Source organism: Hemiscyllium ocellatum, chromosome 1, assembly GCF_020745735.1.
Source record: "Hemiscyllium ocellatum isolate sHemOce1 chromosome 1, sHemOce1.pat.X.cur, whole genome shotgun sequence".
NCBI lineage: Eukaryota > Metazoa > Chordata > Chondrichthyes > Orectolobiformes > Hemiscylliidae > Hemiscyllium > Hemiscyllium ocellatum.
The window spans coordinates 17,752,542-17,770,991 of record NC_083401.1 but is presented as its reverse complement, the minus strand read 5'-3'; the positions used below and the strand labels follow the sequence as shown (position 1 = coordinate 17,770,991).

The window sequence follows — 18,450 nt, the reverse complement described above, 5'->3', positions numbered from 1 at the left end:
CCCCAATTATCCATATACCTGAAACCCTCCCTCTTGCACCCTTTGCAGCCACATGTAGAGCTGATATCTCTCCCTCTTGCTCACCTCGCTATCACGTGGCAGGGTAATAAACCAGAGATAACAACTCTGTTTGTTCTAGCTCTCAGCTTCCACCCTAGCTCCCTGAAATCCTGCCTTAAATCCCTATCCCACTTTCTACCTATGTCGTTGGTGCCTACATAGACAATGACTTGAGGCTGATCACCCTCTCCCTTCACGATCTGAGACATCACTGACCCTGGCACCTGGGAAGCAACACACCAAACGTGAGACTCGTTCATTCCCAACAAACCTTCTGACCATCTATTGAGTCCCAAATGACTGACACTCTCCTTTTCCCCCTTCCCTTCTGTGCAACAGGGACAGGCTCTGTGCCAGAGATCTGCACCCCAGTGCATGCCCACAGTAAGTTGTCTCCCACAACAGTATCCAAAATGGTATACTTGTTTTTCAGGGGAATGACCACAGGGGACCCCTGCACTGTTTTTTTTCTCCCTTCTAAGTCACCCAGCTTTCTTTGTCCTAGGAGTAACTGCTTCCCTGTAACTCTTACTATCATAGACTCTGCCTCCCGAGTGATCCAAAGTTCATCCGGCTCCTGCTTCAGTTCCCTTACGCAGTCTTGGAGGAGCCAGAGTTGGGTGCACTTCCTGCAGGTGTACTTGGATGGGACAGTAATGGCGTCCCTCACCTCAAACATCATGCAGGAGGAACATTCCTCTCCCTGCACTACCATCCCCTTATGAGAAAGGAAATAAGAAGAGACCTTACCTGATGTGTCCCTGATTTTTAATGCTCAAGGAGGTGGATGGGTGGGAGGCTCTACAAGGGTAGGTTCTCGGGTTTAGAAAACACTCCCTTATATAGCCGAGGGGGAGGAAAAGTCTCTCCTTTCCCAGAAACCTCTGCTCTCCGATGTCAGATGTAAAGATTTAGAATTAGTGACTCACCTTTCCCAGCAAGCCCCTGGTCCAAGCTCCCTTTCTTCCTGCATGCTGAAAACAGAAATGGAGGCACCCGACGCTCAAGGTAAGGTTTTAAAGATTTACGTTTGTGACTCACCTTTCCCAGCAGGCCCGTGGTCCAAGCTCCCGCTCTTCCTGCTGCTGCGGAAGCCCAGAAACATAGGGAGAACACGCAAACACGACACAGACGGTCACTTGCGGGTCGAATTGGACCCAGGTCCCGTGAGGGAGCAGTGCTAACCACTGAGCCAACCCAATTTGAAGCAGTGATACACGCTGACTGCTTATTCCTTTCCATGCCTTTCCAGAAGATTGGGAAACAGTGGGAGCAGGCAGGAAAGTGGAGACGATGTGACAATCAGATCCCCAAAGAACTTACTGAATGGCCAACCATGCTCAGGGGGAGGGGTGAACCGAATGGCTGCTCCCACTCCTTATTCCTATGGTTTCTCATCTGTTTGCATCCTTGGGGATGGTAAAACTTTAACTAGCCGGGATCGCCTGCTATTCAGTTACCCTTTGTGCTGAGTGAGAATGAGACTCCATGCCACTCGGTAATCCCCATTGTAATGAAATAATTTTGCCCGGTCTTGGACAGGAGTAAGAGTGGCAGGTTCAGGATGGACCTGAAAAAAAGGCAAAACTAAAGGAAGCATATTGCTGTGAGTTTGTTTGACGAAATGGGTGAGGGAGAAATGGGAAGCAATTTAATGACGAAACAAAGTAATCAACAGAAGTCTTTCATTACTCAGGTTTAATTACTTTTTACACTGGGGGTTATAAGCTGAAGCATATTTACAGATCTTTTAATTGCAAAACTTAATTCCAGTCATTAACTATTAAAAAGGGATCTCTCTCATACACCATCACGGAGCGCCCTCATCCAGTGAGGTTTCTGGTAGGTAATCAGACTGGCAAATGATTGGAGTCTAGATAATGAAGATCCCACTATTTTGCTCAAATATCTTTGATCCTGAAGAGCTTTGGAATTTTTCCAAGTCCAGTCACTAATGCGCTTTAAGTGGGCAAAGCTCTTCCTGATTTCATTCCCAAATTAGCTAGGTCCAGGTATTTGTTAAAGAGAGAGATGGTGAAAATCAGAAGCAATGTCGAGTGCGGGCATTTCCACTGATCGCTGGTTGTGGGAGAGCTGCGCTATTTGGGAAACAGAGACTGGAGAAACTTGGACCTTTTAACTTCCAAAGGCAGAAGCTGAATGGCAATGCCACGGAAAAAGGAGCAGGGCATATTGCAAAAAGCAGGAACTGCAGTACTGGCAATGGGACCACTTTGACAGAAGAGTCAAACTTAGTAAAACCTTCGAGTAAAAAATGAGGTCTGCAGATGCTGGAGATCACAGCTGCAAATGTGTTGCTGGTCAAAGCACAGCAGGTTAGGCAGCATCTCAGGAATAGAGAGTTCGACGTTTCGAGCATAAGCCCTTCATTTCCTGATGAAGGGCTTATGCTCGAAACGTCGAACTCTCTATTCCTGAGATGCTGCCTAACCTGCTGTGCTTTGACCAGCAACACATTTGCAGCTGCAAACTTAGTAAAACGTCAATTTAAGAGCAACATTAAAAAGCCTCAAATAAAAAGTGACTCCTGGCTACAGTACTGGAGGTAAAAGTCATGCTGGCATTTTAAAAAGGTATTCTTAGGAGAATTCGGAACTAAAATAACCCTCACCTCACCATCATCTAAATACTCACTGTGATGGACATCATCAGTTTCAGATGCCAGGTACACTAGAATATTATAATGATGATATCATTATATTTGCTTAACTGGTGCAAAATAAAAATCGGTTTGCACTCAATGTCCATTCAATGACTATTGTTCATTTCAGAATAGTTATGGGGTGAAAATTCAATGGCTGCTTGCTGTTGAGTTTGACCATCTTTGTCATGGAGGTCAGGAGTCGGCATTACCTGGAAGCCAGTAGGAACACACGAAACGCTACCCAGCAACAGCCAGGTATAGTTGCAATTGCTATAATCGCAAAGGAAAATGCGGTTGTTCTCTCGCTAGGCATCTCAGTTAGCACAGGACTCAAATGCACACCATTGGCATTCTTGTGCATTGCAAACTAGTTATCCAGTCAACTGTGCTAATCGACTCCTTATATCAGGTGTGCAGGAAATACGACACAGCTATCATCCTACAAAACCCAGTGAAATCTGTTTGGGCCCTGGGTTGTGGTGACAGAGGCAGGGGGCTAAGGTTGCTGATTAGACGCCCTTTTAGCTGTGGTTCAGTCAGTGACAGCGCACCTGACTCAGAAGGTGGTGAGTTCAAGACCCACGCCAGAGACTTGAGTGTAAGATCTAGTGCCGTAATGATGGAGTGCCACACTGTCAGAGGTGCTATTTGAGAGGCGTTTGGTTTTGTGGTATCATTTCGAAGAGTAGGGAGTATAGCATCCAGGTCAATATTAATCCCTTAACCAAAATCACTACAAAGCACATCCTGACTGTTATCTGATCACTGCTTGTGGGATCTTGCTGTGTGCAATCGGTTTCCCACATTAGTACAACGCTTCAAGCGTAGCTTTAAGGTGCCCAAATTTGTATTTCTTTTCAATCAGCTGCAGTCTGTTTTCTAAGCTAGAAGCACTGTCACTAAAGCAGCAGACCCTTTGCTGTGAAGGGATAAGGGGAAAATGTAGTCCCTGAGTGGATCAAATGTTCTTCCTTAAACAGGGGAAGGGTGGGCTGAGAGTTGAAAGCTCCACCTGCTCAAATTCATTTCCTGAAAGTGCCTTCTGTGGGAGCTGGGAGTTACTTCAGTCCCAAACTGAAAACACAGTGTCTGATCTATTCATCCACTTGTTACGGTGCCCACGAGGTACTGCCTTGAGCAGAGTAAGGGAGGGAGGCAACTGACCCTACTGGGTTCTAAATGGAATGACAGAACGTGACAGATTTCACAGCTGCATCAGAACTAGCACAGTCCTGCATCGGAGCTACCCAGAATCGACTTCATGGAGACATGCATCTTAAGGTTTAATTCATGTTCGGGTTCAGGTCATTCTGGGTTCACTCACCAATCAGTCAGCAGTGTGTGGATGTATATCATCTGACTTTTGTGCGCCAAACAACTCTCACCTTGGTGCTAAGAGAGTTGCACAGCATCAGCGACTGGTTATGCAAACCGTTCCATTTTCAGTCAATCCCCCCGTTCTACAACAGGGAGATGCAGCGAAAAATCTATCTTCTGCAACAATGGTCCGCAGGAGCACTGTTGACCCCCAACCCTCCACTATTCTCCTCAGCCTGTGTACCATGATCATTTTTCTAGGGTTCACGTTCAAGTGGCTCAACCTGAACTCGCTGATTTACATATCTTGCTTGTATTCACTTGCAGGATGCTGACAAGATCAACACTGTGTTCAAGGCTCTTCCCTAACTGCCCTTCTTGAACTGGTTTCCCGCCAATTTTTGGGTTTTTTTTAAAAAAAGAATGCATAATAATTAACTTGCTTTCCTTGCCATTACCAGGACAGCATCGCAGATTTCCCAACAAGTCTGGATTGATGGGCGCTGGTCAAAGTGAAGCTGGGGTTTCCTTTTTGGCAACACCAGGCAGACAAAATCACTGTCAAGATGCATCGGTGTTAATGTGGAGGGAGGCCAAGTGACATTTTTTTTAAACCCTCCGATAAAATGACTCAGGGTCTGGGGAAACATGTTTTCCAGGACTTGAATACAGGAGGGACGTGCATACGCGTGGCTGTGAGTTGACCCGAGTGCACACACCTACACACTCACACACATGGGCCACACACACACACACACACAGCCTGCGGCAGAGGTTCCGAGTGCAAGACGTGTGTTACTAAGAGAGATTCCACCTGCACCCGCGAGAGCCCAGGTACAGCAGCAGCCAACTACCCGTGCTGCCGGAGATAACGCAATGAGGATAATTACAGGTTGGGGTGGGGGAGCAAAGCAAACATTCAAACAAGGAGTCAGGGTGGGTCGAGATGGGGTGTAAAGTAACTGCGAAAACACTTCGAATCACTGTATCGGGGCCTGCTGCAGATGTCCGTCGAACCGAGGGGATGACTGAGGAGTTCGGTGTCAAACCTCTGCCATTGGTCAGGTACGGACTGATCTTCTTGGAGGGTACTTACAAGGTGCTCGCTGGTGATGCAGCCAATCGCTTGCCGATATATATTCTACAGTGGGAAATACAGAGCAAAATCAAACAGCATCAGGTGGGTTACCATTGCCATCGAGCCGCACAAATTAGCTGCTGCGTTTTCTACGTGGCAACAGAGGCCATGCATTGAAAGGGCTTTCTCCCCTAAGTAGGCACTTCAAGTATCCCCCCGATTGGGTCAGGCGTCACAGCCTGGGTCAGTCGAACCCCCACCACCCCTAAACATTAAATGGCCTAGACGGTTTTCCCATGGGTGACATCGCAGAATATGGGAATGGAAAATTCCCCTGTCCGTACTGTTCCAGAACATGTTTCCAAATGCAATCAGCGGAAAACCATGGAGACTATACATATCAAATCAACACCAATAAATTCAATAGGGATTTCAGGAAAAACCCCTTTACCGATACCGTAGTATGGCATGGAGGTGCCAGTGTTGGATTGGGATGGGCATGGTCAGAGGTCACATGACACCAGGTTATAGTCCAACAGGTTTATTGAAATCACAAGGTTACAGAGCGCTGCCCTTCATCAGATGAAGTCATCGTTACCTGTCGAACGAGCAGCGCTCTGAAAGTCTGTGATTTCAAACAGACCTGTTGGACTATAACCTGGTTTCATGTGACTTCTGACCTTGCCCCATAGAGGTAGGCATGTGGAAAGGCCACCCAAGAATAGGTGAAGTGAATAGCATAGATATATGGTAGAGGATATAACTTCAGAATAATTTCATATTCAAGACAGAGGACGGTGGCTCAGTGGTTAGCACTGCTGTCTCACAGCACCAGGTACCCAAGTGCAATTCCCGCCTCAGGCGACTGTCTGTGTGGAGTTTGCACATTCTCCCCGTGTCTGCGTGGGTTTCGTCCGGGTGCTCCAGGTTTCCTCCCACAATCCAAAGATCCAATTAGCTGAACTGGCCATGTTAAACTGCCCATGGTGTTCCGAGATGTGTAGGTTAGGTGCATTAATCAGGGGTAAATGTAGGGGAATGGGTCAGGGTGGGATACTCTTTGGAGGGTTGATGTGGCTTGTTGGGCCAAAGGGCCTGTTTCCACACTGTAGGGATGCTAAGGACAACTTCTTCTCAAAGGGTTGGTGAACCTTTGGAATTTTTTTACCACAGACAGCTGCCAAGGCTGGGTCTTTAAGTATATTCAAGGTTGAGGTAGATTTTTAATCGGTGTGAGAATCAAGAATTGTGAAGAAAAGGCAGGAAGGCGGACATGAGGATAATCAGATCAACCATGATCTCATTGAATGGCAGAACAGACTTGATGGGCTGAATGGCCTACTTCTGTTCTTCTGACTGATGTTCTTATTTGAGGAAAGGTTAGACAAGCACAAGGAGGAGAAAATAATAGAAACATATGCTGAGGAGACAGAATAGCAGGAGGTTCATGTGGAGAATAAATTCCCGCATTGATCAGTGAGACGGAGTGACTTGTTTCTGTGTTATAGATTCAGTGGAACATAGTCAAAACTAACAATGGTGGCTTCAAATTCCTGAGACTGTGTAATGAAATTATCAAATGATAGCATTCAGTAACAATAGGTATGTATGTATAGGTGTTGAGTGTATGGTGCCATTTAGGAAAAAGTGAGGACTGCAATTCCTGATGAAGGGCTTAAGCCCGAAATGTCAATTCTCCTGCTTCTCGGGTATTGCCTGACCTGCTGCGCTTTTCCAGCACCACACTCTCGACTGTGTGTGTGTGTGTGTGTGTGTGTGTGTGTGTGTGTGTGTGCATATGCATACATGTGAGTGCGTACAGGCATGCTCGAACGTGTGTGCGCGTGTGTGTGTGAGGTAGTGTCTTCGAACAAGGGTGACACTTACTCAAGACAAGAACCTGTGTAATGAGTCTTTTAACATGAAAATGCTGCTATACTGCCACAGTTCTGACTGATGGGGGATTTCTCCTGCTCTTATTACCTGCCCAAGGACTTACTGATTGAGAATCAAATTATTCGGTTGCATTTAAGATACCCCCCCACTCGCCCCTCCCTGCAAACCAAGTTCTGAGGTGGAGCTTGAACCTGGAGCTTCTCGTTAAGAGGTTGGGGTGTTACAAACTGTGCCAAAAGACCAGGCTTTTAAGGATACACTATGCGCAGCACGAATGCAAGACATTAATCATGGACATACCCGACTCCCAGCACTAGCAGGTGAGTGATCAGGAGAGATGGGATGAGGAACACTACAAACTCGGAACTGAAGATCCCTCCTTTCTTCATCACGCCTGTCTTCCGTACACTCAAGCTCGAACAATATTTTGGATGTTTGAACACAAATTCCCTAAGAGCAACAACAAAAAAAACAAGATGCATTTGTCACTTCCATCCAGTCAAAGCATTTACTCTGAGCCTCTACAATGTTATCTTTTGGATGAAGTGCCTCATACAGTTTGTCCTGCATAAGGTAATTTTGTCAGAGTAGCAGTGTGAGTTGCTTTAGGCTAATGAAAGGGACATGCATTATCTAGGGTTAACCATCCTCCTATGATTCTGACTTGATCACAACCCAATGATTATCCACTGGGGTCACTGAGGTTCTCCTGACATTCTGGGCTTGCATTTGAATTGGCCCATTGGTTTCAGAACAGCCTTGCTTCAGATTCATGTAGCCAATCTGTGATCTGAGATGAGAGTAACAGGAAAGTTGATGAGAGTTTGGTTCCAGTGGCTGGAAAATGGGGTCACCATCTCACAATAAGAGTTTCAAATTCCCTACCCGAGATTGATTGATGGATTTCTGAATGACTTAATGACTTCGAGGGATATGGGAACAATTTAGGAAAATGGCTGTGAGGTTAAGAGATCAGTCATGATCTAGTTAAATGATGATGCAGGTCGAATAGGCCAAATGGTCTACTCCTGCTCTGGTTTCCTGATACATAATTCTATGGACACTCAGTCATTGAGCAGATTCAAGATAGAAAAGGATAAATTTGTGGTCACTAGGAGATTTTTAAGAAATGGCTTGATGGAATGTGGGATTTGCTGGCAAGGCCAACATTTATTACTCATACCTAATTGCTCAGAGGGCAATTAAGCATCGACCACATTGCTGTGGGTCTGGAGTTACATGTAGGTCAGACCAGAGAAGAATGGCAGTTTCCTTCTCTGAAGAACATAAGTGAACCAGACGAGATTCCACAACAATAAACAGAATCCCTACAGCATGGAAGTAGCCATTCGGCCCATTGAGTCCAGACCAACCTTCCGAAGAGCATCCCACCGAAACCACCCCATCCTTATAACTATGCATTATTCCCATGGACACTATGGGCAATTTAGCATGGCCAATCCACCTAACCTGCACATCTTTGGACTATGTTAGGAAACCCATGCAGACACAGGGAGAGTGTAAACTCCATAAAGACAGTGTCCCAAAGGTTCTCTTTGATTGAACCAAGGTCCTGGCACTGTATTCAGCAGTGCTGAACACTGAGCCACCATGCCATCCCACAAGTAATAGCTTTGTAGTTACTACTGGGTGACTGGCTATGTGGAGTTTGCATCTTCTCCCCGTGTCTGCATGGGTTTCCTCCGGGTGCTCCGATTTCCTCCCAAGTCCAAAGATGTGCAGGCTTGGTGAATTGGCCATGCTAAATTGCCTGTAGTGTTAGGTGCATTAGTCAGAGGGAGATGGGACTGGGTGAGTTGCTCTTCGGAGGGTCGGTGTGGACTTGTTGGGCTGAAGGGCCTGGTTCCACACTGTAGGGAATTGAATCTAATAACAAATTATTAAGACTGGCATCTAATTACAGAATGCAAATCTTACCATTTGCTAAGGCAGGATTTGATCCTATGCCCTGAGTTTCTGGTTTACTCCTCAGTTAAGGAATATGGGAGTAATGGGACAAAGTGGAGTTAAATTAGAAGACCAACCATGATCTCACTGAATGGTGGAAATGACTCAAGAGGTGAAATGACCTTTTACAACTCCAATTTCATATGAAGACCCTTGAGACTGGCGTTATAAGAACACTAGATCAAAGGGCTTGGCAGACTGGCATTATTAAAGGACATTTGTGAACCAGTAGGGTTTTTAGGACAGTTTTTTTTAGATTAGATTACTTACAGTGTGGAAACAGGCCCTTCGGCCCAACAAGTCCACACCGACCCGCCGAAGCGCAACTCACCCATACCCCTACATTTACCCCTTACCTAATCTACAGGCAATTTAGCATGGCCAATTCACCTGACCCGCACATCTTTGGACTGTGGGAGGAAACCGGAGCACCCAGAGGAAACCCACGCAGACACGGGGAGAATGTGCAAACTCCACACAGTCAGTCGCCTGAGTCGGGAATTGAACCCGGGTCTCAGGCGCTGTGAGGCAGCAGTGCTAACCACTGTGCCACCGTGCCGCCCTAAAGTTCACCAGCTTCTTCCTCATTTCTATTCGGATGCCAGCCAAGAGGTTCACAGATTCAATTAACTGAATTTCACATTTTATCCGGGTGCAATGTGGACTTCAGACCCTTCCAGTTGCGCCGCAACCGCAGGGATTACTGCATCTAAAAACACCGCAGGAAGAGAAATACCTTAGACAGCCCCTTCTAAACCCTCAGTCACTGCTAACTAGAAGGACAAGGGCAGCTGATACATGCAAACACCATGACCTGCAAGTTCCCCTCTAAGCCAGTGTTGCTGGGTGAGATAATATTGTGGGTCTATCTACAGCACATAGACTGCAGTGGTTCAAGAAAGAAGCTCTCCAACAGCATCTAAAGGGCAAATAGAGCTGGGCAATAAGTACGGGCCCTGGCAGCGATGCCCATATCCCACTAGTCAATAAGAACAATGTACAGAATTGCCACTCACTTTGGAGGTACATTTTCAGGTCGACTGGACCAGTACCAGATCCACTCCGCGTTGCTCCTCAACAATTGCTCAATCTCTCCACTTCTCTCCTGGTTCTCATCATCAGACTGCGAAAAGATGCAACAATGGGATTAATCACTCTAGGAAGAGGTCAGTTGTAATCCACAGCATTCCCAGTGAAAGTAACAGGAAGGAATACCCTGAGATTTTCCAGATGGTCGGATTTGCAGTTCATATGGAAAATGCAAAACAAGAAGAAAAAGATATTGAAACAGCTGTGGAGATACTCTGCAATACTTGGAAAAATAAACAACAAATTCCACCCATTCCCAGATGACTCTGGCAGCCATTTTGGTTCACCAATCTAGGGCAGCAAAGGCGTGGTAAGATGACACGTGCGGATTGGACACCAAGGTGAGAAAAACAAGGACATAAACAATGGAAGAATGAAGACAAATAGAGGGGAAAAAATAATTGAAAAGAGACAAACTGATATTAGAAAAAACACTTCCCATTGAGCCACACCCCTACGGCTAGTACCTGCCATAATTTTGATTCTAAGTGAACAAATTCCTATTTTGGTCAGAATCACAGAGCTGTACAGTGCAGAAATAGACCCTTCAGTCCAAGTCATGCGTGCTGACCAGATATCCTAAATTAATCTAGTTCCATTTGGCCCATATCTGTCTAAACCCTTCCTATTCATGTACCCAACCAGATGCCTTTTAAATATTGCAATTACCAGTCTTCACCACTTCCTCTGGTAGCTCATTCTATACACACAACACCCTCTGCATGAAGAAGTTGTCACTTAGGTCCCTTTTATATCTTTCTTCGCTCATCTAGTTTCCAAGTCATCCCAAAGTGATAGCATTTATAATATCCCTGTTGTGTTTTAGACCCTCTTCCCCACATAGCTGGAGTTTCTTTTAGCTCATATGTACTATCAAAGGAAGTGGTAAAGAAGGGTACAATGAAAAAAGAAATCGAGACAGGTACATGGATAGGAAAGGTTTAGAGGGACATGGGCCAAATGTAGGCACATGGGATTAGTTCAGTTTAGGAAACTTGGTCGGCATGGATGAATTGGGCTGAAAGGTTTCCGTGCTGTATGGCTCTATACGATCAGAGAATTTGTTGACAAAACTCTTGACAGAGGGGAGGAACACCATCACTTGCATTAAGAATGGTTGTTTCCGGGTTGGGTATTCCTACTTTCCCATCCAGACCAGATCTGACATTTCTCACTCTCTAGCCAGTACAGACCTTCCCTGGGGAGCTATTAAGTTCATTCTCCAAAACAGCAGAAACATTATTACTTCAGAGTCACTCTAATTAGCCACAAAAGGTTCGAAATCCCTCTCCTTGTTGAGTCCTCACATACCTGAGTACTGTTGGTATCTCCGATGCTTCCAGTCTCAAACTCGGCAGGAACATGAGATGTCTGGGGGCTCATCAGTAAAGGGGGGCTGTAAAACAGGTTAAACAAAACTCTTTAACATGGGATGGATTCAAGGCTTCCTTTTCTTTCTGTCAGGACACCACAATCCGTCAATATGGTCAATCCTTCTCTCCTCACTAGGTCCCTTCTTGCTGGTGAAATGGATACCCAGGTGTACTGGTTACAGTAATAGATAATCACAACCTTCCACTCATCTTTAACCATTTCCCCTCCCCCCACCTTGTCTCAGTCGAATCCCTCGAACTCAGCACCGCCCTCCTAACCTGCAATCTTCTTCCTGACCTCTCCGCCCCCACCCCCACTCCGGCCTATCACCCTCACCTTGACCTCCTTCCACCTATCACATCTCCATCGCCCCTCCCCCAAGTCCCTCCTCCCTACCTTTTATCTTAGCCTGCTGGACACACTTTCCTCATTCCTGATGAAGGGCTTATGCCCGAAACGTCGAATTTCCTATTCCTTGGATGCTGCCTGACCTGCTGCGCTTTTCCAGCAACACATTTTCAGCTCTGATCTCCAGCATCTGCAGACCTCACTTTCTTCACTCATCTTTAACCACCCACCCAACCCACAGCCTGGCAGAAAGATATCTTTACTTAAAGATTACAATTAGGGCCCACATGTTAAATATGAAGGGTCTCTCATTAAAACTGGAGTTGAAGAGAACTTTTTTCCTCTCTGAGGGCCTTGAGTCTTTGGCGCTTTCTTCCTGAGAGAACGGTGGAAGGGAGGATATTGAAATATTTAAGAGGCAGATAGATTCTTGACTGACAAGGGAGTCACTGGTTCTCAGGGATAGGCAGGAATGTGTAGTTGAGGCAATGATCAGATCAGCCATGAACTTATTGAATGGTGGACTCAGTGTGAAGGGTCAGATCACCGACTCCTGTTCCAAATCCATAATGTTCCTACATAAGTTATTAAAAAGGTAAAGTTCCCATCGTCTGACCAGACCATAGGCTTGCTCTCTAATTAGAGAGAGAGAGAGAGAGAGAGAGAGAGAGAGATATGGTGGTTAAACCTAAGGGTCACCACACCCTAGACAGGGGGAGAAGGTGAAAAGCAGAGTCCTTCATGGTAACCTCAGACAGTGTGGGAATTGAACCTACAAACCAGCCATCCAGCTACATGACCCCCACCCCCCACCCTGTCCTGTTAGTTATTGTATCACAGGCGGGAAGGGTTAAGTTATGAGGACAGATCTCATTGCCAGCCTACATTCCCCAGAGTATTGAAGATTGAAGGGGTGTTCTCATTGTGATGTATGCATATGCTTGAAGGTGTTGATAGGGTGTACAGGCAAAATCTCATTTTCCTGGTGGTGGCACAGTTTGGAATGAAGTGATATAATTACAGCAAGGCCATTCAGCAGCAGATATCAGGAAGCACTTCTTAGAACAAACAGGAATGAATGTTTAGACATTCTCCATCTCTCCCATTCCTCAATAAAGCTGTGGATGTTGGGACAATAAAAGCTCTTAAAAGTGAGACTAATAAATTGTTCTGAGGAAGTGTAACTAAACCCGAAACATTAACTCTGCCTCCCCTCCACAGATGCTGGCAGACCTGCTGAGTTTTCCCAACAAGTTCTGATTTACAGCATCCATAGTTCTTTGCTTTTTTTTAACTAATAGATTGTTTAAGGGCTTGAAGGGCTACAGAACACAATAGGTGAACTGATCAATGATGGAGATAAGCATAATTGTTTCCAATCACAAACCAAAAGAGAAAGAGAGGGCTTAGATGGAAAGTGATGTGGAAATGAAAGAAGGGTGATCTGAGAAAAAGCTTTTTCACTCAGCAGGAAAGAGTATGGAATTCACTGCCTGGGAATGTGATGGAGGTAGGTTCAATTGAGACGTTGGATGGTTACTTGGATAGAAATGGTGTTCAGGGATGTGGGATAATGTGGGAGATTGGCACTTGATAATAGACTGGTGCCGGTACGATGGGCTGAATGGCCTCCCTCTGTGCTGTAACAATTCTGTAATTCTATGAAACCACAATTGAATTGAAGAATGAGGGTTGAGTAACTGACTCCTACTCCCATATTCCAGTGACTGCACAGCTGGAGGACATTAATGATCTGTAAGTCACGAGTAATGTGCTGAAGAAAGCAGGCAAAGTTAAAGATCTCTTTTTGTAACAATCAGACATTCGCAGATACTCACTTATTTCAATTAGAGCTTCATTAAACTTGAAAATCCATCTCAGAATACGCCATTCAACTACCAATGTCTTTCAAAGTTGACGCGTGACAAGATAGTGTTCTTTAAGTGTTTGATCGGACAGGTGCTAATGAGATACTTCCACTTCCTGCAAGACCAGAACTGATGGCCATAAGTATAAAGTAGTAACTGTATGTAAATCCAGTTTGGAATTTCAGAGCAATTGCATTACCAAGAGAGTGCTGAGCAACTGGAACTCTTAGTGCATGAAGTGAATAGGCATTTAAGAGAAAATTAGATCAAGATATAAAGAAGGAGGAATGAAGGATACGCTGATTGGGTGAGATGAACAACAAGATCATGTGAAGCATAAGCAGTAACTTGGGCCAAATTGATTGAATAGCCTGGTTTGTCCTGTCAGTTCTTGCAACCCACACTGGCTACGGTGGCCATGAAAGTTCGATCTTCTCCACCTCTCCCCTTGCCGAAGGCATAGTGACTCTTCAGTTAACTCTCTCTTTCTCTTTCTCTCTCTCTCTCTCTCTCTCTCTCTAATGAGAGAGCTGTCCTTTGGTCTGGTGGAACTACGGCATCTTTATCTCATTTATGTTACTTTTAGAGAGAGCTGCAACAACATCATTGGAGTGCCTGCACGGGTCTATTCCACAAGACAATTAATCCCACTTCTCCTGACTCTTTGCCTATAGCTCTTCAAGACTAGGGTGGCATGGTGGCTCAGTGATTAGCACGACTGTCTCATAGTGCCAGAGACCTGGGTTCAATTCCAGCTTTGGGCAGTTGTCTGTGTGGTGTTTGCATGTTCTCCCTGTGTCTGCATGAGTTGCCTCTGGGCACTCTGGTTTCCTCCCTCTGTGCAGGTTAGGTGGACTGGCCATGCTAAATTGCCCTGTAGTGTGCAGGTTAGGTAGATTAGCTGTGGGAAATGCAAGGTTATGGGATAAGGGGTGATCTTGGAATACTCTTGAGAGACTTGATGGACTGAATTGCCTGCTTCCACACTAAGATTTGTTTTTTAATTGTCCTTTCAAGAAGTGAACATGCTGCTATTAATAGCTAAGGTGGGTATAAGGGTATTAAAATCAGGGTCTTGATTTTGGTCAATTCCCCAACACAGTTTTCCTTAAATATCTCAAGTCACAGTGGGACTGTGCCTTTAATAGTTCTGAAAGGCATCACCACACCAGCCATGTGCACTGTAGCCACTTGCAAATTCCATGGAATCAGCAACTTTAGTTTTCTGGCTCTTCTGGCTAGGCAGAATTTCCTGAAACTAATCCTCTTTTGAGAGGGTCAGGCTACAGGACAAGCTGGGACTCGATGTGAAAAGGGAGGATGCTGTCAAATGGTGTAGAAATCACTTGGCTGGTTTTATTGAGACTTTGTAGGCATTTATTGAGCCAGCAATCTGACACATTGTCTGCTTAATTCACTCGTACAGGATCAGTTCCAACATTTGGGAAGTGCTGACTCAGATAGTAATTAGTTTTCTCCTACACCCCAGCCCCCAAACTCACCATTTTGGATCTTTCTGTCCCATTCACTACATCTCAAGATGGACTCACTGGGGCTTAAAGGATTAAATTAAGGAAGGATGCACAGTAGGCTGGTACGCATTTCCTGGCATTCAGAAGAGTAGGAGTTGATATATGATTTTAAATCACCCTAATTAAAAGATTTCAATAAAGTAGATTAGAAGAAACATTCAGAGCCTGTTCTGATGAAGAGTCACCAGTTAACCCTGCTTGCTCTCCCAACTCTGCTGAGTTTCTCCAGCAATTTGTTTTTTTCTTTTAGAAAACGGAGTGCGTTCAAAATAAGGATTTAAATGCTACAGCTAGATGCTGTTCGAGCAGGAAACTTTGATATTTTGTGTGCTTTTCTCATGCTAAAGCCTTTTCCTATGTTTTTTTTAAAGATATGTATTGCATTTATACTTTGTGTCAAAATGTAACCAGCCAAGTTCAAGGAAGGAACCTCCTTACTTCTTTTCATTGATTCTCAGAATATAGGTTGAAAAAAACTCCAGAGGTCAGGATCCCCTCACTGAGTTACCCTTTATTTACACATGGAGAGTCCTTGACCCTGATCCAGCTTCCCCCGGAGCCAGCTCTCAGAGTGAACAGAACCTCTGACACAACTGGTTATATCTGTCAGCCAAGGTTCCCTGACTGGACCAGGTTAACAGCCCCAGTCAGGGGCTGTGGCAGGATTCTGAGGAAGGGTCACTCAACCTGAAACGTTAACTCCGATTGCTCTCCATAGACTTGCTGAGCTTTTCCAGCAATTTCTGTTTTGCTAACTCGTATTTTTGATGTCCGCTTGGCTGACCACTTTACAGTGGGCGAACCTGGTTAAACCCACATTTATTACCCATCCCAAACTGCCTACAGGGCATTCATTGTCAAGCGCATTGCTGTGGATCAGGAGTCACATGTAGGCCAGACCAGGTTAAGGATGGCAGATTTCCTTCCCTTAAGAACATTAGTGAACTAGATAGGAATTTTTTTGAACAATTGACAACGGTTAGAAGGTCACCATTATGCCAACTTTTTATTCCAGATATTTTATCTAAAATTTCACCATCTCACACCCAGGACATAAGTTAAGTCACATTACCGCACGTGTAGTGGGCGGCACGGTGGCACAGTGGTTAGACTGCTGCCTCACAGCGCCAGAGACCCGGGTTCATTTCCCGTCTCAGGCGACTGACTGTGTGGAGTTTGCACATTCTCCCCATGTCTGCGTGGGTTTCCTCCGGGTGCTCCGGTTTCCTCCCACTGTCCAAAGATGTGCGGGTCAGGTGAATTGGCCACACTAAATTGCCCGTAGTGTTAGGTAAGCGGTATATGTAGGGGTATGGGTGGGTTGCGCTTCGGCGGGTCGGTGTGGACTTGTTGGGCCGAAGGGCCTGTTTCCACACTGTAAGTAATTTAAGTAATCTAATCTAATCTAATCATATACTTCCTGCCTTCCCAAGATACAGGTATCATACCCATTTCTAGCATACACTTACAGAAATGCCTCTGCAGAGAGCAGGCTCAGAAAGTTGTATAAAACCACCATCCTCAATACACTGCTGCAGCAGACAAGAAGAGTGACGTGGTCAATCATGGGAAGATAGGAACTGTGGAGATATCATTGGCAGAGTGAGCACTGAGAAGAGAACTTGTGAATGATGGACCTTATGGAGAAACCACTGTAATGAGTTTATGCCATTTCTGAGGGAGTTAATAAAGGTTTTACCCTTAAAGTGGAGATTGGATCCACAGTTTACTTTGTGCTGTTGGTCTATGGGGTCTTGGAGAGCTGTGAGACCTCCCTCCCCATTGAAGAGTCTCACAATATTTAGGAGTAACATTAGGAAGCAGTTTTTCACACAAAAATAAGTGAAAAATTTGGAACTTCTCCCCCAAAAAGTAGGTCAATGCTGAAATCAAAAGCTTGTTTCCATGGAGAATAGGTTCCAAGGGATATACATTTTAATTACAAATTTATTATAAAGTTGGGTCTCGTAATTACTAGCTGAGGGACAATATTTACCCACTACCTCAGCAGAAGTGACAGCACAGTAATATTATACTAGAAACTGAACTGGAGTAGCCACAAGTGCAGATCAGAGGCTAGGAATCCTGTAGACATCCTGACTCCCCAAAGCCTATCGACCACCTACAAGGTACAAGTCAGGAAGGTGCTGGAATGCTCCCTATGTGCCTGGATGGTTGCAGCTCTAACCACCCTCAAAAAGCTTGACACATCTAGGACAAAGCAGTCCACTTGTTTGGCACCACATCCACAAGCATCCACTCACTCCACCACCAACATTCAGTAGCAGCAGTGTGGGCTATCTACAAGATTCAGTGCAGACATTCATCAAATATCTGAGACATAATCATGACCACTTCCATCTAGAAAGACAAGAGCACCACCACCTGTAAGTTCCTCTCCAAACCACTCAGCGTCCTGACTTGGAAATATGTTAGTGTTCCTTCACAGTCACCAGGTCAAAATCCTAGAATTTCTGCCTTAATCTCATTGTGGGTCAACCTACAGCACATGGATTGCAATATTCAAGAAGGCAGCTCACCACCACTGAGACAACGTAAACTTTAATAACTGTTCATGGACTGAACAAAATAGTTCCTTGAAAGTGGAGTCACAGGTAGATGAAGAGAAGAAATTGTTTGATGTGCTTGCCTGTATTGGTCAGTACACTGAGTACAGTAGTTGGGATGTCATTTGCAGTTATACAGGACATTGGTTTGGCCACTTTTGGAATACTGCGTTCAATTCTGGTCTCTACGCTGTAGGAAAAATGTTGTTAAATTGGAAAGGATTTACGAGGATGTTGTAGAGTTATAGAGATGTACAACATGGAAACAGACTGACTTATCCATGCTGACCGGATATCCTAACTTAATCTCGTCCCATTTGCCAGCCATATTTCTCTAAACCCTTCCTCATGTACCCATCCAGATGCCTTTTAAATGGTGTAATTGTACGAGCCTCCACCACTTCCTCTGACACCTCATTCCATACATGTACCACCCTCTGTGTGAAAAAGCTGCCCCATGAATGGCAGGTTGGCTTACTTCCTTCCCGAAAGAGCCAGATGAATATTAATAACAATCAAAAATGGTCACCATTCAAGTCAGTTTTAGTTTCCAGATTTAATAATTTAATTTAAACTTTAGTATCTGTTGTGATGGGATTCAAATCCCTATCTCTTGAGTTTTTGCCTGGGTTTCTGGTTTAACAGAGCATGACAACACCACTATGCTGCCATTTCCCCCACACAGGTT

General features: G+C 45.0%; 1 protein-coding gene across 1 annotated transcript in view; it reads right to left on the bottom strand.

Annotated features, from left to right (window-relative positions):
• Positions 1-2,530: 2,530 nt before the first annotated feature.
• The window catches only part of LOC132824729 (BCL2/adenovirus E1B 19 kDa protein-interacting protein 3-like), a 38,555-nt gene continuing 22,635 nt past the window's right edge, over positions 2,531-18,450 (bottom strand). Inside the window, exons 3-6 of the mRNA XM_060839447.1 lie at positions 11,385-11,469; positions 10,001-10,107; positions 7,317-7,466; positions 2,531-5,183 (exon numbers count right to left, since the gene is read on the bottom strand). Of these exons, the coding sequence (XP_060695430.1) occupies positions 5,135-5,183; positions 7,317-7,466; positions 10,001-10,107; positions 11,385-11,469 (391 nt within the window). The 3' untranslated portion in view covers positions 2,531-5,134. The remainder of the gene's footprint in view (positions 5,184-7,316; positions 7,467-10,000; positions 10,108-11,384; positions 11,470-18,450) is intronic.